Source organism: Amia ocellicauda, chromosome 19, assembly GCF_036373705.1.
Source record: "Amia ocellicauda isolate fAmiCal2 chromosome 19, fAmiCal2.hap1, whole genome shotgun sequence".
Classification (NCBI taxonomy): Eukaryota; Metazoa; Chordata; class Actinopteri; order Amiiformes; family Amiidae; genus Amia; species Amia ocellicauda.
Genome location: NC_089868.1, coordinates 26,360,426 through 26,383,762, shown reverse-complemented (window position 1 = coordinate 26,383,762; position 23,337 = coordinate 26,360,426). Strand labels below are relative to the sequence as shown.

Below are 23,337 nucleotides of genomic sequence, written 5' to 3'. Positions count from 1 at the left end.
ACCCGACAGCAGAGCGGGCGACGGGGATTAGACCGGAGAGACGTCTGTGTGGGTCTGTGCGAGAGACGTGTCACACACAGCCCCCAGTCCACTCGTGTGTGATAGTGTGTGTGGGGTATGTTGTGTGTTTGTGAGTGAGAACATAAGAACATAAGACAGTGTCCAATCGAGAGGAGGCCATTCGCCCCATCGTGCTCGTTTGGTGTCCATTAATAACTGAGTGATCAAGGATCCTATCCAGTCTGTTTTTGAATGTTCCCAAATTGTCTCTTCAGCCACATCGCTGGGGAGTTTGTTCAGATTGTGACGCCTCTCTGTGTGAAGAAGTGTCTCCTGTTTTCTGTCTTGAATGCCTTGAAGCCCAATTTCCATTTGTGTCCCCGGGTGCGTGTGTCCCTGCTGATCTGGAAAAGCTCCTCTGGTTTGATGTGGTCGATGCCTTTCATGATTGTGAAGACTTGGATCAAGTCCCCACGTAGTCTCCTCTGTTCCAGGGTGAAAAGGTTCAGGTCCTCAGTCTCTCAGTAGGACTTTCCCTTCAGACCTGGAATAAGTCTGGTTGCTCTCCTCTGAACTGCCTCTAGAGCAGCGATATCTTTCTTGAAGTGTGGAGCCCAGAACTGTCCACAGTATCCAGATGAGCTCTAACTAGTGCATTGTACAGTCTGAACATCACTGCCCTTGTTCTCAATTCTACACTTTTGGGGTGTGTGTGGTATGTTGTGTGTTTGTGAGTGGTGTGTGTGGTATGTTGTGTGTTTGTGGTATGATGTGTGTTTGTGAGTGGTGTGTGTGGTATGTTGTGTGTTTGTGAGTGGTGTGTGTGGTATGTTGTGTGTTTGTGAGTGGTGTGTGTGGTATGTTGTGTGTTTGTGGTATGATGTGTGTTTGTGAGTGGTGTGTGTGGTATGTTGTGTGTTTGTGGTATGATGTGTGTTTGTGAGTGGTATGTTGTGTGTTTGTGGTATGATGTGTGTTTGTGAGTGGTGTGTGGTATGTTGTGTGTTTGTGGTATGATGTGTGTTTGTGAGTGGTGTGTGGTATGTTGTGTGTTTGTGGTATGATGTGTGTTTGTGGTATGATGTGTGTTTGTGAGTGGTGTGTGTGGTATGTTGTGTGTTTGTGGTATGATGTGTGTTTGTGAGTGGTGTGTGGTATGTTGTGTGTTTGTGGTATGATGCGTGTTTGTGAGTGGTGTGTGGTATGTTGTGTGTTTGTGGGATGATGTGTGTTTGTGAGTGGTGTGTGGTATGATGTGTGTTTGTGAGTGGTGTGTGTGGTATGTTGTGTGTTTGTGAGTGGTGTGTGGTATGTTGTGTGTTTGTGGTATGATGTGTGTTTGTGAGTGGTGTGTGGTATGTTGTGTGTTTGTGGTATGATGCGTCTTTGTGAGTGGTGTGTGGTATGTTGTGTGTTTGTGGTATGATGTGTGTTTGTGAGTTGTGTGTGTGGTATGTTGTGTGTTTGTGGTATGATGTGTGTTCGTGAGTGGTGTGTGGTATGTTGTGTGTTTGTGGTATGATATGTGTTGGTGAGTGGTGTGTGTGGTATGATGTGTGTTTGTGAGTGGTGTGTGGTATGATGCGTGTTTGTGAGTGGTGTGTGGTATGTTGTGTGTTTGTGGTATGTTGTGTGTTTGTGGTATGATGTGTGTTTGTGAGTGGTGTGTGGTATGTTGTGTGTTTGTGGTATGATGCGTGTTTGTGAGTGGTGTGTGTGGTATGTTGTGTGTTTGTGAGTGGTGTGTGGTATGTTGTGTGTTTGTGGTATGATGCGTGTTTGTGAGTGGTGTGTGGTATGTTGTGTGTTTGTGGGATGATGCGTGTTTGTGAGTGGTGTGTGGTATGATGTGTGTTTGTGAGTGGTGTGTGTGGTATGATGTGTGTTTGTGAGTGGTGTGTGTGGTATGATGTGTGTTTGTGAGTGGTGTGTGGTATGTTGTGTGTTTGTGGTATGATGCGTGTTTGTGAGTGGTGTGTGGTATGTTGTGTGTTTGTGGTATGATGTGTGTTTGTGAGTGGTGTGTGTGGTATGTTGTGTGTTTGTGGTATGATGTGTGTTCGTGAGTGGTGTGTGGTATGTTGTGTGTTTGTGGTATGATGTGTGTTTGTGAGTGGTGTGTGTGGTATGTTGTGTGTTTGTGGTATGATGTGTGTTCGTGAGTGGTGTGTGGTATGTTGTGTGTTTGTGGTATGATATGTGTTGGTGAGTGGTGTGTGTGGTATGATGTGTGTTTGTGAGTGGTGTGTGGTATGATGTGTGTTTGTGAGTGGTGTGTGTGGTATGATGTGTGTTTGTGAGTGGTATGTTGTGTGTTTGTGGTATGATGTGTGTTTGTGAGTGGTGTGTGTGGTATGTTGTGTGTTTGTGGTATGTTGTGTGTTTGTGGTATGATATGTGTTGGTGAGTGGTGTGTGTGGTATGATGTGTGTTCGTGAGTGGTGTGTGGTATGTTGTGTGTTTGTGGTATGATATGTGTTGGTGAGTGGTGTGTGTGGTATGATGTGTGTTTGTGAGTGGTGTGTGGTATGATGTGTGTTTGTGAGTGGTGTGTGTGGTATGATGTGTGTTTGTGGTATGATGTGTGTTTGCGAGTGGTATGTTGTGTGTTTGTGGTATGATGTGTGTTTGTGAGTGTTATTATTATTATTATTCGATTTCTTAGCAGACACCCTTATCCAGGGTGACTTACAGTTTTTACAAGATATGACATCATTTTTTACATTTACCCATGTATGCAGCTGGGCATCTACTGGAGCACTTGCGATGGCTCGAAGGCCTCCTCAGGTAAAGTCTTGCTCAAGAGTGCAGCAGTGAACCCACCTGGGCCTGAACCCACCTGGGCCTGAACCCACGCCGCTGTGCTCCAGGGGGCAGAGCCCTGAACAGCACCCCACACTGCTGCCTAGTTGTGTGTCGTGTGTTTGTGTGCATCGCGCAGATAATGCGGTTAAACACACAGTCGTCGCATAAAGCTCCGGCACCAATGGCGTGCGCACCGAGGCTGTCACTCAGCTGTCACTCACAGTTCGGGGGTCACATGGGGACTAGGAGCAGGTCCGTGTCTCAGTCAGGTTGCCATTTACACAGCTACACACACAGCGATGCGGGGCGGCCGGACACGGACCCTCTGTGCGGGCAGAGGCCGGGGATGCGCTGCGCTGCGGGGCGCTTTACCTGCGTGTCTGAGCTGCGCTTGTGTCCTGCGGTCCTGCGGTGTCCTCGTCCGGCCTGTCCACTGCCCCCCAGCTGCGCACGCAACACAGCGGCACAATGAGAGCCGTCAACAGCCGCGGGCGGTGCGGTACTCCAGCGCTCTCTCTCTGCCTCTCTGCCCGTCACTCCGACTCTCTCTACCGCTTCTCTCTCTCGGGCGACCGGGAAGATAAACAGACGCGCAGGCTCGGTATTCACCAACTGTTGGGCTACGCGGTCTGCGCAGCATGGCGGCCCGGGCGGCTTACGCAAAGAGCGTGACGCAAAGAGTGACGTAAAGAGTGACGCGCACGGACACGGAGGGGTCGCCGTACTGCGGATCTGCTGTTGCTATGGATACTGGCAGAGGAAGCGAAACCAAGGCGAACAGAAACTGGGGGGGGGTATGACGTCTCTCCCGTTGTTTTACCATCATAATTGATCAGATTTATAAAGGCTTTGGCAAAACAGAAGGGCAATCAGTCTGGCACTCAAGCCTATTTGAATTTGATGCGGCATCTGGGGGTAATAAACGACATTTCCCAGAATCCCCCTGTCCGTGTGTGTCACAGACGTCTGTCATGACGCGTGTAGGTGCATAATGAGGTCATGCGTGTGGAAGCCTCTGACTGAGAGCAAAGGGTTTATGATCATTCTTCTAGCTGCTGAGGAGCTCCTGCATTCTCACCCGCTCTCTCCCCGGCTGTTCTCTCACCCTCTTCCTCTCTCAGGCCGTTCTCTCTCTCCCGGGTCATTCTTTCACCCTCCCTCTCTCCCTCTCCTGGTCTGGATGTAATTTTGGCGATTATTATGACCAGAGTAATTCCTTCACATCACACTGACGCCCGACTCTCCCTCGCAGCCACATGTGGAGCCACACGCGTGTGTGAGAGAGATGAGCGAGGGGGTGTGAGCGTGTGTGTGTCAGTGTGTGCATGTCTGTGGGTGTGAGTGAGATGAGCGAGGGGGTGTGAGTGTGTGTGTGTGGGTGTGAGAGAGATGAGCGGGGGTGTGAGCGTGTGTGTGTCAGTGTGTGCGTGTCTGTGGGTGTGAGTGTGTGTGTGTGGGTGCGAGAGAGATGAGCTGGGGTGTATGTTAGTCCTCCATTATTCCAGACACTGTGCCCCAGCCGTGTTTACTTCACAGCTCTGTGTGGGAGAAGGAATCTGTGGGGGGGGTGCCTGATGTGCCCCAGATGCTGCCCCCCCAGCGCTCTCTCAGGGACACCAGGATGTTTATCACCCCCCCTTGTAAACACCAGCCCCTGGCCTCCCTGAGCAGTGCATAATCATGGCATTAGATGAATTAGCATAGAGTCAGAAAGAACAAATTAGAATTTCAAGTCTCTCGACACTTCTGTGCAGGATGTGTTATTGTGTTTCATCACACGGGCTCGGGCCGGCGTCGGCTACAATCACACTGAGCGGGTAGGGGCCCCTAGAAGGTGTGGGGCCCCTAACAAGAACCGCAACTGCCGTCTTTATGTTTGAGTTTGTTGATCATTTGTTGTACGAACACACTGTGACACAGAGAAAGATCAGGCGGGCTGTTTATTGTTGGTCTAGGACTGTGTGTGTGGGTGTGGGTGTAGGGGGGCTCTAGGGTCAGACAGTCAGTCCTGTTGGGGGGGAGCTCACCAGCTCAGCCAGGGACAAGCCCCCCGCCCCGGCCCTCCTGCAGCCTCTTCTCCGTGCTGATTGGCTGGCTGTTTGTTTGTTTGCAGATGTGCTTCTCTCCACAGAATTGCGCTGGCTGTGGCTTCTGACCGGCCCGGGTCCTGGCGATGCTGGTCTTCGATTGGCTGATTGCTCAGAGTCTCGGGGGTCATGTGGTGATGTACACAGGGAAAGGGACACTCCGGGGACGACGCCTCTAACTGTCCCCGGGGCTGCTCAGCTGGGAGAAGTGCTCAGACATGGCGGCCAGAGCGCGGTAGCGGTGAGAGATAGAGTTCTTCACCTCCTTCGGCAGCTCGGCGTAGCTGGAGAGAGAGGGAGAGGGAGAGAGGGAAGGTGTTTAATACACAGAAGAGCTGTGTGGACAGAAACTTGGGGGACGGATAGACAGATGAGAGGAGAATCAAAGGTGGGGGGGAGAAAGAAGGAGGGACGCAGGGCAGAGGAAAGACACCAGCTGTTCCTGTACTGGCTGCTCTCTAGGCCAACGGTACCCTCTGGTGGACACCTATTGGAAACTGCAGCCCTTCGGCACACGGACACTCACGTTTGTTCGAACCCCTCTGGCTGGAAACAGGGGTCCCACCCAAAGTCCCGGGGTCCCCTGGGCTCCACGATGCAGCCCTGAGAAAAGAGCAGCGCCGGTCAGAGGCACGCAGAGCACTGCATCACAGTGTGTATAGTGTACAGTACAGTGTGTGCAGTGTGTGCAATGCACAGTGTCCAGCCTGACCTCAGTCCTCCCTCTGAACAGCAGCACTGGCTCCTCCCGGCCGGCGCAGTAGGCGAAGGTACAGAGCGCCCAGGCGGACTTGTCCTCGAAACCGGCCAGCAGCCGGTGCAGACCTGAGACACAGAGAGAGAGAGAGAGTTAATGCAATATTTTATTTTATATTTGTAAAGCTTTTAACGTTATTGTATTTAATTTCAATGTACCCAAATGCTTTGGCAATACTTGTGTGTAAATATCTTATGCCAATAAAGCTTATTTTGAATTTGAGAGAGAGAGAGAGAGTGAGAGAGAGAGAGCACAACGAACACAGAGAGAGGGGACAACCCAGGGCGGCTTGAGAGACAGACAGACACAGTCAGAGACGCAGGCAGAGAGACAGAGAGACACAGAGGCAAAGGATCGGCCCGAGTCTCTTACCTTCAGGCTTCAGCTTGTCCAGAAACCACTTTCTGTTAAAACAGAGAGAGAGAGAGAGAGTGAGAAGGAGAGGGGGACAGGGGTACACAGTGGATGCTGATTAACCCTGGAATCAGCGAGATCAATACCGTGACCAGTCTCTCTCTCACGACTAGAACACGCCTTCTTCACAGGGTGGAATTACAGGCTGCGACCACAAGAGCTCAGTACTCACATGTATGGCCCCGGCAGCCCCCCCAGGGCTCTGAAACACAGGCAGGTGTCCTCCACGATCACCGGGCCGTCGACCTGCGGGGGGACAGGGTCAGGGGTTGGCACTGTGCGTGTGCATGTGCACGTGTGTGCAGAGAGCCGTGCTTACCTGCTTGGCTGCCTCCTGGCACTTCTGTATGGAGATCTCGTCCGGCTCGCCCTGGTACTCCGGCACTGCAACACAGAGCAGCGTCACACGGCGCCCCCACGGCACTCGGATACACTCCCTCTCTTCCACACTCCTCCTCCCGCTCACTCACTCACTCAAACTCAAATGTAGAAAAAACATACTGTCATGACAAGAGGTTTCCCATTTACACTGGAACAAGAGCTTGCACACACACGAGGCGCGTCGGTCTGTCTCTCTACTCACAGTCGATCTTCTTGGACACCAGTTTGTAGGGAAACTTGTCTCCCAGGATCTGAATGACCTGCAGAGAGAGACAGATTAATTTGTTGTTAATTGTTGACCATAACTAGGTGTATGTACTCATACATGTACTGTATGTAGATTTACGTGTACAAGTTTGTGTTTAGAACTGTTTGACATCTGTCACTATTGCTTGGGCAATACTTAATACTGATAATGCCAATAAAGCACTTTGAATCTGAATCACACACAGCCATGATCTCTCTCACTCACTTACACACACTGGCGGACTGAACTACATGTCATGCTTCACAGTGTGTGTGTGTGTCTCGATTCACAACCACTATATTTATTGTATGTGTCTATATCTCATTTGCAAGACAGGCGTATACAGGTTCACCCAAAGCTTTTACACTCCACCCCCTCTCTCTGTTCACAGCAACTGGGTTTGTTTGTTTGTTTCTTTACTTCCTCCTCCTCCTCTTCCTCATCTCTCTCTCACCTCCTCCAGTTTCTTGGCGTTGCCAGTCACGAACACCACACTTCTCGCTGCCGGCGCCGCCATGCCGCCTCCCGTCCAGACACCCTCGGCGCGGAGAGACACCCGGACAGCGAAAACATCCGGTCCCAACAGCGCCGCCGCCGCCCGACCAATCAGCGCGTCGCTCGAGTCTCCGCCCTGTGAGAGCGGGGCCAATAAGCAGGCGGTGCTGCAGGAATTGTCGTCCGGCTGGGAAACAAGAGCGGAGGGCCATGTGGGAGCGCAGTGGGAGACGGACGGGAAAGTTTGCGTGTCTTTATTGATACTGCAGGACGTCAAGCTCCACCGAGCAGCTCCACGCACGGACGCGTACAGGCTGGTACCCGGTTGTTCAGACGTTACCGAACACGTGTTGAATCTAAAGGGGATAGCCGAATTGAGTTATTATTAGTCGAGCTGTCACGTCCACGGTGTGTGTTTTGCGGGCGTGGACTGTCTGTCTTCGTAGCGGGTCTGTCCCACAGTTATTGTACCGAGGAACGCAGAGTCCGGGCTGAGGTGGGCCGCACCGAGACTGGAGCAGCGAGGGTTTACAGTTTACAGAAATAGCGCTGCCTGATACACTGACACACATTTATACACTGGCACACTCTTATACACTGACACACATTTATACACTGGCACACATTAACACACTGGGACACTGACAGCTCAAAGGAGAGAGCCGCTTGGTCATCTTCGACTATGTGGACAGGGCAGTTTGTTCCACACTCCTGCCACTCTCTGTGTAATGCCTCCTGTTTGCAATGGTAAAGTTAACCTCAATATCCTGGGCCCTGGTTTTCTCTGGTGATCTGGAGTCCTGTGGGCCGACTGTGTGAAGACCTCTGAGGGCCCTCACTGCCACAGGCCACAGGCCACAGGCCACAGGCAGAGAGAGATACGGACAGAGAGACAAAGAGAGACACGCAGGGACTGAAGACAGAAAGAACAAAGACAGGCAGATATCCAGCCGGTGAGCCGGTGAGTATGAGTCTGTTGCCGCGCAGCGCCGGCGAGTTCAGCTCGGCCGAGTACTGGGAGCGCTTCTTCTCTCGACGCGGCGACCAGGCGTTCGAGTGGTACGGCGGCTACACGGAGCTGTGCGGGGTTCTGCACAAGTACATCAAACCTCAGGACGAGGTACGACCCACGACCCCCTGACCCTGATACCATCACTCTACGGCTCAGTCACTGACCAGTCTCTTCACCCTCCCAATCTCTCTCTCCTCCTCCTCTCCTGTCTTCCTCCCCAGGTGCTGGTGGTGGGGTGCGGTAACTCGGAGCTCAGTGAGCAGCTGTGGGACGTCGGGTACAAGCGACTGACCAACATCGACCTGAGCGCCACCGCCATCGCCAACATGCAGCAGCGCAACCGGAGCCGCCGGCCCGGCCTTCTGTTCCTGCGCGCTGACGCCACGCAGACCGGGATGGAGGCTGGGCGCTTCCGGGCCGCGCTGGACAAGGGCACGCTGGACGCCATGGCCTCGGAGGAGCGGGGGCAGGACGGGGAGAAGCCGGAAGACGGGAAGGGAGGCCAGGCGGGCAGGATGCTGGCGGAGGTGGGGCGTGTGCTGTGCGTGGGGGGCCGCTACGTGTGCGTGACGCTGGCGCAGGAGCACGTGCTGCAGCTGGCGGTGGAGCACTTCGCCGGGGAGGGCTGGGCCGTCAGGGTGCACTGCCTGGGCGGGCAGGAAGCCGAATCCGACTCCTCCTCATTCGCGCTGCCCGTTTTTGTCCTGGTCTGCACCAAGTTCCGTCAGCCCCCCCCCACGCCGCTGCTGGAGCTGTGCCAGGGTGAGGACGGCCCCCCATGCAGGCTGGCGGCCGTGGCCGAGCTGCTGGCCGCCGTGCGGGACTGCCAGGCCTACGCCCTCCTGCGCAGCCGGCTGCGACATAACACAGACCCCACTCCCTGCCCTGCCCTCACGCTCTGCCACACCCCCTCTGGACGCGCCCGCTTCACCCTGAATGTGGTGGACTGCCCACCCACTGTCCGGCCCCCTCGGGACCACCACTTCGCTATCTTCATCGGTGAGGGGAGGGGGAGGGGGAATATACACTCGGACAGACAGACTGACGCACTGAGATATAAACGCACAGATAGACAGATAGACAGACAGACAGACAGACACACTGAGATATAAATGCACAGACAGACTGACTGACGCATTGAGATATAAACACACACACACAGAGACTGACGCACTGAGATATAAACGTACAGACAGACAGATTGACGCACTGGGATTTAACTGCACAGACAGACTGACGCGCTGAGATATAAACACAGACAGACAGACTGACGCGCTGAGATATAAACACAGACAGACAGACTGACGCGCTGAGATATAAACACAGACAGACAGACTGACGCGCTGAGATATAAACACAGACAGACAGACTGACGCACTGAGATATAAACGCACAGACAGACAGACAGACAGATGCACTGAGATATAAATGCACAGACAGACTGACGCACTGAGATCTAAACGCACAGACAGACAGACTGACGCACCGAGATACAAACACACAGACTGACGCACTGAGATATAAACGCACATACAGACTGACACACTGAGATATAAACGCACAGACAGACTGACGCACTGAGATATAAACGCACAGACAGACAGACAGACAGATGCGCTGAGATATAAACGCACAGACAGACTGACGTTCTGAGATATAAACACTCAGACAGACTGAAGCACTGAGATATAAACGCTCCGACGGACACCCACACGGACACGCAGACTGACTCACTGACACGCTGACCTACAGACACACGGACAGACAGGCACACTGACACACAAACACTCAGACAGACTGACACACTAACCTACAGACACACTGACTGACCAGACCGAGAGACACACCTTCGCAAACCATCTGACACATAGACAGAAATACAGACAGACGGACACAACCTGATTGACAGGCGGATGGGTTGTTTGATTGGCCGGTGTCTCCCCGCAGTGCCCCAGGGCCGGGAGTCTGATTGGCTGTACAGTTCCGAGGAGGGGCGTGGCCAGCTGGCGCTGAGTGCGGGCTTCCGCAGGCTGGTTGTCGTGGCCATGCACCGGGACCAGCAGTACAGTGACATGCAGGCTGTCCAATCAGAGCTCTCGCCCATGGTCATGGAGCTGGCCCCTCCTGGCATGCCCACCAATCAGCAGGTAAAGTGTGTGTGTGTGTCAGAGAGGGTGGGGCTGTCCATGTCCACTATAATTACACTATGGGAGGAACAGAGCTAGATGAAGTAACGCATGAGAAAGACCTAGGAGTCTATGTGGACTCCTCACTTTCTCCAGCCAAACAATGTGGGGAAGCAATAACAAAGGCAAACACAATGCTAGGGTATATTGTCAAAAGTGTAGAATTGAGAACAAGAGCAGTGATGTTCAGACTGTACAATGCACTAGTTAGAGCTCATCTGGATACTGTGGACAGTTCTGGGCTCCACACTTCAAGAAAGATATCGCTGCTCTAGAGGCAGTTCAGAGGAGAGCAACCAGACTTATTCCAGGTCTGAAGGGAACGTCCTACTGAGAGACTGAGGACCTGAACCTTTTCACCCTGGAACAGAGGAGACTACGTGGGGACTTGATCCAAGTCTTCAAAATCATGAAAGGCATCGACCACATCAAACCAGAGCAGCTTTTCCAGATCAGCAGGGACACACGCACCCGGGACACAAATGGAAATTGGGCTTCAAGGCATTCAAGACAGAAAACAGGAGACACTTCTTCACACAGAGAGGCGTCACAATCTGAACAAACTCCCCAGCGATGTGGCTGAAGAGACAATTTGGGAACATTCAAAAACAGACTGGATAGGATCCTTGATCACTCAGTTATTAATGGACACCAAACGAGCACGATGGGGCGAATGGGCTCCTCTCGATTGGACACTTTCTTATGTTCTTATGTTCTTATGTCTGTTATTTAACTTTGCGCTCCCTCTCTCTCTCTCTCTCTTCCCCCCAGGTGCCCTTCCTGTCAGTGGGCGGAGGTGTGGGGTGGCGTGCCGTGGTGCACCGCGGCCGGAGCGCACTCAGTGGGGAGCTGGCGGTGGAGGACGTGCGCGGAGAGGACGGGGGGCTCTTCCGCAGACTCGTCTTCATCGACAACGAGGGAGTGGTGCAGTCCGAGAGCCGGCTGACGGAGCCCGGCGGTAAGGGGGAGGGGAGCAGGAGAGCGATGCGGGGGGGGGGATGGTACTGTGTGCTGGGGAACAGTATTTCATAGATCCAGAAGTTTCTAAAAGCCCCCTCCCTCCTTTTTTTCCTCTCCCCAATCCTGCCAATCTCTATCTATCCCTCTCTCCCTCCCCGTCTCCTGTCCCATCCTGCAGCTCCCTCACTTAAGAAGAACAAGAAAAAGAAGCCCCCCGCCGTGCCCCCCAAGCCCGGCCCTGCCCAGGTGGACCGGCGGTTCCTGTGCTGCGCTCACCACCGAGTCATGGTGGCTGGGCTGGCGCTGCTGTGCCTCGGACACGCCCCTCTCACAGGTGCAGAGCATGCTGGGAGATGGAGTCCTATTGCGCTTTGGTTTAATGTTTTATTTTGTGTCCCTGTCTCTGTCTGTATCAGACTGACTGTGACACTCTCTCTCTCTCTCTCTCTCTCTCTCTCTCTCTCTCTATATATATATATATATATATCCCCAGATGCCCCAGTGTCAGTGCTGCTGGTGGGGCTGGGTGGGGGGGGCCTGCCCCAGTTCGTGCGTGACTGGGTCCCGGGGGCGCGGGTGGAGGTGGTGGAGCTGGACCCGGTGGTGCTGGATGTGGCGCGGGACTGGTTCGGGCTCGAGCCGGACGAGCGTCTGAGTGTCATGCTGGGGGACGGCCTGGAGCACATCAACAAGCTGTACAGCCAGGGTCAGTATGGGGTCAGGGGTCAGGGGTCAGCAGAGGTTAGTTTCTGGTTGTATTTCCGCTTAAACAACAGTAGCTTTTAATCACAGCTCTGCCAGTCACTCTCTCACTCTCTTACTCTCTCTCTCACTCTCTCTCTCTCTCAATCACTGTCACATGGCTCACACTGTGGCCTGTCCCCCTGCAGGCGGTCACTCCTATGATGTCATCATGTTCGACGTGGACAGCAAGGACCCCTCTCTGGGCATGAGCTGCCCTCCGCCTGCCTTTGTGGAGACACCCTTCCTGGAGAGAGTCCGGGATCTGCTCACCCCCAGAGGTAATGGCGTGCCCCACTGCCGCCCCCCCTGTGCAGCTCCCTCGTTCTCTCTCTTTATCCCCTCTCTCTACCATCCTCCCTTCCCCTCTCCCTCACCTGCTCATTCTGCTGCCACTCTGTCCCGCTTCCCGCTTCCTCCCTTCCCTTCATCACCCCCAGCTCCTGCCATCCCCTTCATCACCCATTATAATTGATTGATTGGTTTAATTGATTAATTACAAGTCACCCTTATCCAGGGCAATTTAGAGAAATCACAAGTCAATAATCTCTCTTTCCTCTCTCCTCCCCCGCAGGTGTGTTCATGCTGAACCTGGTGTGCCGGGACTCCGTGCGGAGGGAGGGGGTGGTGGCGCGAGTGCGAGGGCTGTTCCCCTGCGTCCTGTCCCGGGACATCGAGGGCGAGGTGAACGAGGTGCTGCTGTGCCTGCGGGGGGGGGACGCCGACACCACCCCCGCCCCCCCCAGCCCTCCTGCCCTGCGCCGTGCCGCCCGTACCCTGCAGGGGGTGCTGGGGGACAAAAACCAGCCCTCCCCACCCCCCAGCCTCGACATCGCGGCCCTGCTGGACAACCTGCACATCGCCTGAGAGAGAGATCGAGGGCAGAGTTGAGCGACACAGGGGAGGGAGAGAGAGAGGGATGGAAGAAGCTTCAGTATTCTGTGTACCTGCAGTCCCTACGTCCCACCCATCAGCTGACTGTCCATGAATGGGGGGTTGTGTGAGCTGTGCAGGGTTACAGAGTGTCCAGTAAACTGCCCTGTTCCTAAAACTGTCCGTCTGTGCCTCATTCTGGTCCATTACTGCTCCCCCATCACACACACACACACACACCCTGTCCTCTGCCTCTCTCCCCTCTCTCCTGTGACTCCCTTCTTCAGCCAGGATGAACTCTCTGTCTCCCTCCCTCTCTTATCTAGTTTTCCCCTTTTCCTATCTCTCTCCCTTCATCCCCCCCTCCCCACCTCTCCGTCCCTCCATCACAGTGTGACACGGTTGCAGCTGCAGCAGGAGTCACAGCCCAGTCGCTGGCAGGGTCCCGTGGACGTGTCTGTGCTCCGAGCGTCTCCGTCTCGGAGAGGGTGGGCGGGACTCCGGCCCAGCGGCCAATCGGGGCTCTGTGCTTGTGCGGCTGTTTACCTCCTGTAACTGACTGCTGTTTTCTCAATCGCTTTTTTATTTATCAGAAGGTATTTGAGAGAGCCACCCAGCCACCCAGCTCACACATATCCCCCTCCTTCCCTCTCTCTCTCTCTCCTCTATCATCCTCTCTCCTGCCTCTGTGTCGCTCTCTCTGGGCTCTCACGGTTCACCCCTCAGGCCCCAATTACATAAGAAACAGACCATGACAGGCGTGTGGCATATAGATGTGTGCTTGTGAGTGAAGTGGCTTTGCGGCAATGATGTGTCTGTGTGAGTGTGTAGTGCCACTGTGAAGTGCCCAGGACTGGGCTGCTGTGATTTTGTGGCCGTGGCAGCCGATCTCTGCTGGTTTGGCCGCTCGGCTCGGTATTTATATGAGTCAGGCTTGCGGCAGAACTGCAGTCCGCTGTAAACAGAGGGCGGGACTGGCGGCCAGGCTCCGTGGGCGTGGGTTATATACCCCAGCGGGCAGGGGGCGGGGCCGAGAGCGACGAGGCGGCGGTCCCCTCCTCCCATTGGTCTCCGAGCTGTCAGTCTGCTCTCGGGGCGTGGCTCCCTGCTCTTCACAGTGCGCCTGCGCGGAAAAGAAACCGCTAGCTGTCACAGAGAGGAGCTCGGGCTCTCGGTCGGGGAACTGACAGCGAACCGAGCCGAACCGGGCCAGAGCGGACCGCACGCCGCGTCGCAGCCGCCGTGTGAGCCCAAGGGCACCGCAGAGCCGGGCGTGTCATTGAGCAGCGCGACCCAGAACCGGACCGGCGGGACCAGCGAGTCCAACCCGGCGGAACCGGGCCGGGGTCCGGGCCAGCGGCTGCCCGTGTGAGGAGGACAGAACCGGCCGTGTGCAGCGAGAGCGAGTGCTTTCTCAAGGTAATGCATGATCAAAATAATGACACTAATAATGATAATAAGAATAATGATCGTTACTGATCATCACAATGGTGGCGTTAACGCCGCGCAGAGAGGAATCCGGTTCTGTGCAATAAAGAGCTTCTCTAATAATCACACAATCACACGTTAATACAGGATAATCAATACATAAATACAACAATAACAATAACACGGCAGTTCATCTGCAGGTAGCGCTGACGGCTCTCCCTCTCTCTCTCTCTCTCTCTCTCCCTCCCTCCCTCCCTCCCTCCCTCTCTCTCTCTCCGCACCAGCCGAACCGAGCCGCTCGGCCCCGCGTCTCTGGATGGTTTGAGGGGGCTGCCTCGGCCGCTCAGTGATCTCGCCGCCCGTCCCGCTGCCGCTCCTGACCCCCCGAGCCCGGCCGTGCCGCCATGGGGAACCGGGGGATGGAAGACCTGATCCCGCTGGTCAACCGGCTCCAGGACGCCTTCAGCACCATCGGGCAGAGCTGCAACCTCGACCTGCCCCAGATCGCCGTGGTGGGCGGCCAGAGCGCCGGCAAGAGCTCGGTGCTGGAGAACTTCGTGGGGAGGTAAGCGGTGGGGATGATGATAATTACAATGCAGTAATGACAATCAATACTGATCATTTTTGGCTCCAGTTTGTGCCAGATGTCTGTAAATTAATGTGCATTTCTGTGCCGTGCGTGCAGTCACCTCACCCATCCATCCCCACCAGTATTATTTCTGTATGAAGTGCAGACGCAGCAGACAGCCCCGCTGTGGAGGCATCAGGCCCGGGTGTGACCACTCATTGTCCCCTAATCCTCTGCCGGGCGCTGGCGTTTGGGCTTCTTGCTTGCTTTGCTTTTTAACCAGATAAACCCCAGCGCACTGTTGCTCTGACACAGATCACATGATCCACTCTTCTGCTCAGCACCACGCTGTCTCCCTCGGCTGTAGCAGTGGATGAAGGTCCTCCCTCTGATTGCTGCATGCTTCCGTGTGCGTGTTATTGTTATTGTATCATGGCACATCTCATGGTGCGGTGTGGGGACGCAGGGCAGGGAGGCCCAAACAGGTTCTGTGGCTGAAGGTACAGTGCCCAGTGTAGTGTGTAGTGTGCGTCTCTGAACCCGTGTTCACAGCCATGCCGCACACGCCTGCCCTCGCTGCAGGCTGCTCTCTCACCGACCCGGACTGAAACGCACTGAAACTGGACACGCACTTGGGGGTCATATCCGGTCAGAGGACCCGTTTACATCACTGCGCTGCACTATTGTTTACTAAACTATACTGGACTGTATCTCCATTTAAAACCTTTTCACTAAAGAAACAGTTCCAGTGTGCAGTGAATCAACGGGGGTAAGAGTGAGGAGAGCCGCAGCGTGTCCGCCGGGCTGCTGCGCTTTGCGTGTGCTGGAAACGGACCGGTCCTTCAGTCAGGAAGCTGAATCGGTCCCAGTTGGCGACCTTCGGCTCTGCTCTTGAGTCGGGGCATTGTTTTCATTTGATCACACGCGTGTGGATCTCAGGACACGAAACATCCAGGCGTTCGCACTTGGTTGGAGGCTGCGGATGAGCCGCCCCTACGCTGCGCTGTAACGACGCGCTGGCGTGCTCCGGCGGGGCGTGAGAGCTGTCTGCGCTGTGCTCCGCCGGGCCGACCCTTCTCACTGCTGCCGGAGTCTCGGGGGGTGTGGGTGGCAGTGGGGCTGTGGCGGGGCTCGGGGTGGGGAGGGAGTCCCGGAGCGGCTCTGTCTCTGAGAGCTGCCTGTGGCGGAGGGCAGGGCGGTGTCTTATCAGCCCTGACAGCACGACGCAGTGAGGGTGGTGCCCACGCACTGGCAGCGCTCAGTGCCCTGCGGTCAGGAGTCACACACACACACACACACACACACAGTCTGACACACTCTCCCTCACACACACACTCTCCCTCACACACACACACACACACACAGTCTAATACACTCTTCCCCACTCCCTCACACACACACACACAGTCTGACACACTCTCCCTCACACACACACACTCTCCCTCACACACACACTCTCCCTCACACACACATGCACTGGCAGCATTCAGTGCCCTGCAGTCAGGAGTCAAGCACACATACATACTGACACACTCTCCCTCACACACACAGTCTGACATACTCTCCCTCACACACATGCACATACACACACTGACACACTCTTCCTCTCTCCCCCACTCCCTCACACAAACAAACTGACACACTCTCCCTCACACACACACACAGTCTGACACACTCTCCCTCACACACACACACATACACACACTGACACACTCTCCTTCTCTCCCTCTCACACACACACAACTGACACACTCTCCCTCACTCCCTCACACATACACTCTGACAACACTCCCTGTCTCCCCCACTCCCTCACACACCCTCTGTCGCAGTGTGTGTCCCGATCGCGTGGTGCCAGAGCGCGCTAGGCCGTGCAGGTCGTGGTTTGCGCGCTTTGACCCAGATAGTGGAAATCAGGCCACGGCCGTTCTTCCTTCCCTTTAACACGCTGCTGAGCGCCCAGACCTGCAGGAGAGGACAGGAGCCTCCTCTGAGGGAGGGGGAGAGAGGGAAGAGAGTGTAGTGAGAAAGGGAGAGGGTATAGAAGGAGAGAGGGTACAGAGTGTTGGGGGAAAAGGGAGAGGGTAGAGAAGAGAAGGATAGGGTAGAGGAGAGTAGAGAAGTTAGGGAGACAGAGAGAAAGAGGGTAGAGAGAGGGTAGAGAAGAGAGGGAGAAAGAGGGTAGAGTACCACTGTTACCCCTATGGTAATGACTGGAGAATCGTCTCCTGATGAAAGGAGTCTGTGTCCAGTACAGATCGCTGACAGTGATTCAGGGCCAACTGACAAACTGGACCCCTGAGGCTGGGAGAGAGAGAGAGAGAGGGAGGGAGGGATTGAAGCACAGAGAGGAGTGCAGAGAGAGCGTGAGAGGCAGAGATGGATGGAGTTTGGAGCAGGGGGGGCGGGACTCGCTGTCCTCCCTGGCCTTGTGAAGTGCTGATTCACGGAGATCACTCAATCGCAGACCGAGGAGGTCCTGCGATCAATACCGCTTCAATCAGCAGGGAGGGAGAGGGGGAGGGCGAGAGGCAGGGAGGGAGCGGGAGCCTGGCTGGTCTGTCATCTTCTTGAGTGATGAAGTAATACAGTGTGCGGTTAGAGGCCCCAGACGCACCAGCCATGGGCTCAGTGTTTGTCTGCCAGACTGCGTGGTTCACAGACAGGGAGGCTGTGAAATACTACAGCACCTGTCGCCTGTGTGTGCCGGTGTCTGTGTAGCGCAGCACGGTGTGCACCGGCACCGAGGCTGGCGGCTGTGTTCGCCATGCTGTGGTTTAACAAGGGTAGAGAAACACTCACAGTACACTGTTTCCGCTCTACATCAGCAGAGAAAAACACATCGCGGGGTGTAGGAACCAAATCATGCACCACCACGTAACACAGGAGCAGTTATTAGCATAGCTAATGCAGGACAACAGCAGGCTCTACCATGACCATCAATAGTCAGAGTGTCAGTCAGTCAGAGTGTCAGTCAGTCAGTCGGTCAGCGTGTCAATCAGTCAGTCAGTGTATTAGTCAGTGTGTCATTCAGTCAGTGTGTCAGTCAGTCACTGTGTCAGTCAGTGTGTCAATCAGTCAGTGTGTCAGTCATTCAGTCACCGTGTCAGTCAGTCAGTCAGTGTATCAGTGTGTCAGTCACCGTGTTAGTCAGTGTATCAGTCAGTCAGTGTATCAGTCATTCAGTGTGTCAGTCAGTGTGTCAGTCAGTCAGTCAGTGTGTCAGTCAGTCATTCAGCATGTCAGTCAGTGTATCAGTGTGTCAGTCATTCAGTCAGTCAGCGTGTCAGTCAGTCAGTGTATCAGTGTGTCAATCACTCAGTCAGTCCCCGTGTCAGTCAGTCAGTGTGTCAGTCAGTCAGTCTCTCCTGCCCGTCTATAATTTTTGCTCTCAACTCCACCCTGGGGTTGCTCTACCCCCGGGGCAGCATTGTACTTCTGCCTCAGACCAATGACCTGTCAGTATCAATATCTCTGTCTGCTTGAAAGTTCCCAGCCCCCTTTCCGGTTCCGTCTCTTAGGTCTCTATGCCAAAACTCCAGGAGTGCGCTGGAATAGTGTACGTATCGAAATAGAAGGCATGTTCGATTCCCAGCAGCAATTTTATTGTCATACTTTTGTGTGAAAAGTACTTTTACGAAATCAGTATGGTCCCTACTAACATATCAATCAATCAAGTGCATTTCCAGCAGCTCACGGATGATGCGTTTAATGAATATGTAATTAACATTGAGAAAAATAAAGAGAATACTGTGTCAAAATGCCGTAAAGGGAGCTGTAATATTCCATGCAGTGATATGTGGACTAACTATAAAATACATACCATAAATGTTGGAAATAATTTATAAAATATCGGCCTATTACAAACAGTATAACATTACAAAATGTATTTGTACATAACAATGGTCTAACAAAACGAGGCTCTTGTTGCACACTACGCATGCATGACCAATACAGCATCGTCATGTCAAGGAGACGAGAGCAGCATTACGAATAGACGTGTGGCCCAATGTAAAACAACCTTCCATCTGTTAAATTAACATTATAGTGATACATTTCAATCATGAACACTATTTGGAGGATGATTTTAATTCAATGAATATGTTCACACCATAGTTTCATGTATTAGGCCTAAATATAATAATATTTTCCATGCTTGTATAACTGTAATTCAAAAGGGAGGCAGGTGGGGTGTGGTGTTATTTTTACATGTACAATTCTTTATTATGGCTACAGACGCATGTGGAAATTATGGGTCAATTCTGTAATGTATTAATATGAAAGGTCACATTGTATGCGTACATTCATATTTTTACTGGCATTGACAAAAACGTAATAACTATAACTCGTTTACAAACGTATAATGTTACATATAACTTAATTTAAAATTAATTTGAGTATAATAAGAAATCCATTAAATACATAATTTTACAAAACAGTGTATTCATTTTACATATAATAACAACATTTTAATTAGCATCCACTTTACCGCGGGGAAATAATATCGTGTTGTTGTGTAAAACATAGACGCAGTTTCACTTTTCCAATACTGGGAAAACAGCTGTCAATCAAGGCAGGCAGACCAATGACCTGTCAGTGTGAATCGCTTGGAGGCGGGACTACAGTGCTGCCCTCGGGGTGGAGTTGAGGGCAGAAATGACAGACGGGCGTCTCGGCCCAAAACGCGCGCTGCACCGTTCACACACAGCAGCCACAGTGAGCCGCAGTGCCGGCTGTAATCGATGCCCCGTACAGAGCTGCAGTGTGTGACATCACAGTGGAGGCTGGAGGAGAGGGAATAGTAAAGCACCAGTGTGACCCAGGGCACAACACAGCACACAGCACACAGCACACAGCACACAGCACAACACAGCACACTGCACAACACAGCACACTGCACAACACAGCACACAGCACACTGCACAACACAGCACACTGCACAACACAGCACACTGCACAACACAGCACACAGCACACAGCACACTGTACAACACAGCACACTGCACAACACAGCACACAGCACACTGCACAACACAGCACACAGCACACTGCACACAGCACACAGCACACTGCACACTGCACACTGCACAACACAGCACACAGCACACAGCACACAGCACACTGCACACTACACACTGCACACAGCACACAGCACACTGCACACTGCACAACACAGCACACAGCACAACACAGCACACTGCACAACACAGCACACTGCACAACACAGCACACAGCACACTGCACAACACAGCACACAGCACACTGCACAACACAGCACACAGCACACTGCACACTGCACACTACACACTGCACACAGCACACAGCACACTGCACACTGCACAACACACAGCACACTGCACAACACACAACACTGCACACTGCACACAGCACACTGCACAACACAGCACACTGCACAACACAGCACACAGCACACAGCACACTGCACAACACAGCACACTGCACAACACAGCACACAGCACACTGCACAACACAGCACACAGCACACTGCACAACACAGCACACAGCACACAGCACACTGCACAACACAGCACACTGCACACAGCACACTGCACAACACACAACACTGCACACTGCACACAGCACACAGCACACTGCACAACACAGCACACTGCACAACACAGCACACAGCACACTGCACAACACAGCACACTGCACAACACAGCACACAGCACACTGCACAACACAGCACACTGCACACAGCACACAGCACACTGCACAACACAGCACACAGCACACTGCACACTACACACTGCACAACACAGCACACAGCACACTGCACAACACAGCACACAGCACACAGCACACTGCACAACACAGCACACAGAACACTGCACAACACAGCACACAGCACACAGCACACAGCACACAGCACACAGCACACTGCACAACACAGCACACAGCACACAGCACACTGCACACTGCACACAGCACACTGCACACTGCACAACACAGCACACAGCACACTGCACACTGCACAACACAGCACACAGCACACTGCACACTGCACAACACAGCACACTGCACAACACAGCACACAGCACACAGCACACTGCACAACACAGCACACAGCACACTGCACAACACAGCACACAGCACACAGCACACTGCACAACACAGCACACAGCACACTGCACACTGCACACAGCACACTGCACAACACAGCACACAGCACACTGCACACTACACACTGCACAACACAGCACACAGCACACAGCACACTGCACAACACAGCACACAGCACACTGCACAACACAGCACACAGCACACTGCACAACACAGCACACTGCACACAGCACACAGCACACAGCACACTGCACACTGCACACTGCACAACACAGCACACTGCACAACACAGCACACTGCACAACACAGCACACTGCACACAGCACACTGCACAACACAGCACACTGCACAACACAGCACACAGCACAACACAGCACAACACAACACAGCACAACACAACACAGCACAACACAACACAGCACAGCACACTGCACACTGCACACAGCGCACCACACAGCACACAGCACAACACAGCACACAGCACAACACAGCCCGTGCTCTGTGCTCAGGGGAGAGGGCAGGGCTGCAGACTGCCACCCTGCAGTTTCAGTCTGTTGCTCAACAGGCTGGCAGGAATAGCACACTGGCACAGTCTGTGTGTGTGAGTTTGTGAGTGTTAAGTGCCAGTCTGTGTGTGTGTGTCAATGTGCGCATCGTGGGTGAAGTACAAGTCAGCAGCAGATGCTATTTGTCCTTTATCTCAGTCAGCTCAGCCCCTACTCTGCCCTGACCTTTCAGTGAAGCTGCCTACACACACACACACACACACACACACATATAAACACACACACGGGGCACACAGGGACTCAGCTCCCCCCCAACTCTGTCTCACAGACTGGGCTGTCTCCTCACCAGACCCTGCTGCAGTCAGACACTTTCATCTGTTCGTTTATTTTGGGTTTTTTCCCAGAAGAAGAAAACAACTGATTATGATGATTACTCCAGGGCCTGTCTCTCCCTCTCTCTCTCCATCTCTCTCTCCTCTCCCCCCCCACTCTCTGGGGCTGTAGCTCTCGCATCCATCACAGTGACTGACAGCTCTCTGGATCTGCTGAGTGTGAAAGAGCAGGGGTGTGAGTGTGAGTGCATGTGAGTGTGTGTGTGTGTGATGTGGGTCAGGCTGTGTGCTCATCTGTCTCAGGAGCAGCAGGCTATTATCGGGGGTCCCTGTCCGCTCTCTCTCTCACCACCACAGAAAGTGGGTCTCATCCCTCGGCTGTCTTTAAGGGAGATGGTTAATTAGCTCCTCTCACCTCATTTTACGATTCCTGGAAATAAAAAAACATAAAATAGAGAAAAGGTGCCAGTGAGTCAACACTGAGCAGAATCACAGCATAGGGGGAGAGAGAGAGAGAGAGGGAGAGAGGGAGAGAGGGAGAGAGGGAGAGAGGGGGGGATAGAGTTGGAGAAGGACAGGGAATGAGACACAGTGAGATGTGGAGGAGAGGGAGAGATTGTAGGGCTGATGGACCCACAGTTCTGGACCTATGACTCCTCTGTCTCGGCTCAGTGAAACAATGGAAACAAACAGCTGGAGCCGCCCTGACCTCTCACCCCTGACCCCTGACTCTGCCTCTGCATGAGGCATCTGACACGTTTCCTGTTCCTGTGTCCTTCCAGGGACTTCCTGCCACGTGGCTCTGGCATCGTCACCCGGAGGCCCCTAGTCCTGCAGCTCATCAGCTCCAACACAGGTATGACACGCACACGCCTCTGTCTCTCCCTCCACAGGCGTCTGTCTCTGGGGATCCAGGTCTGCCTGTGCCGTCCGGTCTCCACCTCCAGGCTGTGGTCGCTCAGTCTGTACCTGGTCAGAGTCTCTGCCGGGAGTCTGTGACCAGTGTCAGGCAGTCTGCCGGGGTGTTTCCTCTGCCCAGGGCCCTCATCTCTCTCTCTCTCTGCCTCTCCCTGTCTCCCTCTCTCTCCCGCTCCCTGTCTCCCTCCCTCTCTCTCTGTCTCTCCCTCTCTGTAGAGTTTGCCGAGTTCCTGCACTGTAAGGGGAAGAAGTTCACGGACTTCGATGAGGTGCGCCAGGAGATCGAGGCCGAGACGGAACGGGTGACCGGGGCCAACAAGGGCATCTCCCCCGTGCCCATCAACCTGCGGGTCTTCTCCCCCCACGGTGCGCACTAACCCCCCGGCCCACTGACGCACTGACACACTCACACACTGACTGACTGACTGACTGACACACTCACACACTCACTGACCTTATCTTACAGCAATTATACATTTGATGTACATTTTTTTTTTTACTCTCTCTCTCTGATTCTGACGTTCTCACTCTCTCACTTTATCTCTC

The 23,337-nt window shown here is 53.7% G+C and overlaps 4 protein-coding genes across 4 annotated transcripts in view; 2 read left to right on the top strand and 2 right to left on the bottom strand.

Moving 5' to 3' along the window:
- Positions 1-3,437, bottom strand: part of vamp4 (vesicle-associated membrane protein 4) — a 7,907-nt gene extending 4,470 nt beyond the window's left edge. The window contains exon 1 of the mRNA XM_066692079.1: positions 3,178-3,437. The gene's annotated coding sequence lies outside the window, so the exon portion shown is untranslated. The remainder of the gene's footprint in view (positions 1-3,177) is intronic.
- Positions 3,438-4,728: 1,291 nt separating this feature from the next.
- Positions 4,729-7,266, bottom strand: itpa (inosine triphosphatase (nucleoside triphosphate pyrophosphatase)). The gene is made up of 8 exons (XM_066691952.1): positions 7,146-7,266; positions 6,647-6,704; positions 6,383-6,447; positions 6,236-6,309; positions 6,022-6,053; positions 5,605-5,717; positions 5,419-5,495; positions 4,729-5,176 (listed from the first exon to the last, which is right to left on the bottom strand). Exons 1-8 carry the CDS (start codon positions 7,206-7,208, stop codon positions 5,068-5,070), a joined length of 591 nt encoding a protein of 196 aa, XP_066548049.1. The 5' UTR covers positions 7,209-7,266; the 3' UTR covers positions 4,729-5,067.
- Positions 7,267-7,369: 103 nt separating this feature from the next.
- Positions 7,370-13,141, top strand: mettl13 (methyltransferase 13, eEF1A lysine and N-terminal methyltransferase). Its single transcript, XM_066691950.1, has 8 exons — positions 7,370-8,306; positions 8,420-9,197; positions 10,146-10,345; positions 11,156-11,342; positions 11,523-11,678; positions 11,838-12,050; positions 12,235-12,366; positions 12,660-13,141. Exons 1-8 carry the CDS (start codon positions 8,154-8,156, stop codon positions 12,950-12,952), a joined length of 2,112 nt encoding a protein of 703 aa, XP_066548047.1. The 5' UTR covers positions 7,370-8,153; the 3' UTR covers positions 12,953-13,141.
- Positions 13,142-14,097: 956 nt separating this feature from the next.
- Positions 14,098-23,337, top strand: part of dnm3a (dynamin 3a) — a 29,355-nt gene continuing 20,115 nt past the window's right edge. The window contains exons 1-4 of the mRNA XM_066691891.1: positions 14,098-14,377; positions 14,671-14,951; positions 22,656-22,729; positions 23,008-23,157. Of these exons, the coding sequence (XP_066547988.1) occupies positions 14,791-14,951; positions 22,656-22,729; positions 23,008-23,157 (385 nt within the window). The 5' untranslated portion in view covers positions 14,098-14,377; positions 14,671-14,790. The remainder of the gene's footprint in view (positions 14,378-14,670; positions 14,952-22,655; positions 22,730-23,007; positions 23,158-23,337) is intronic.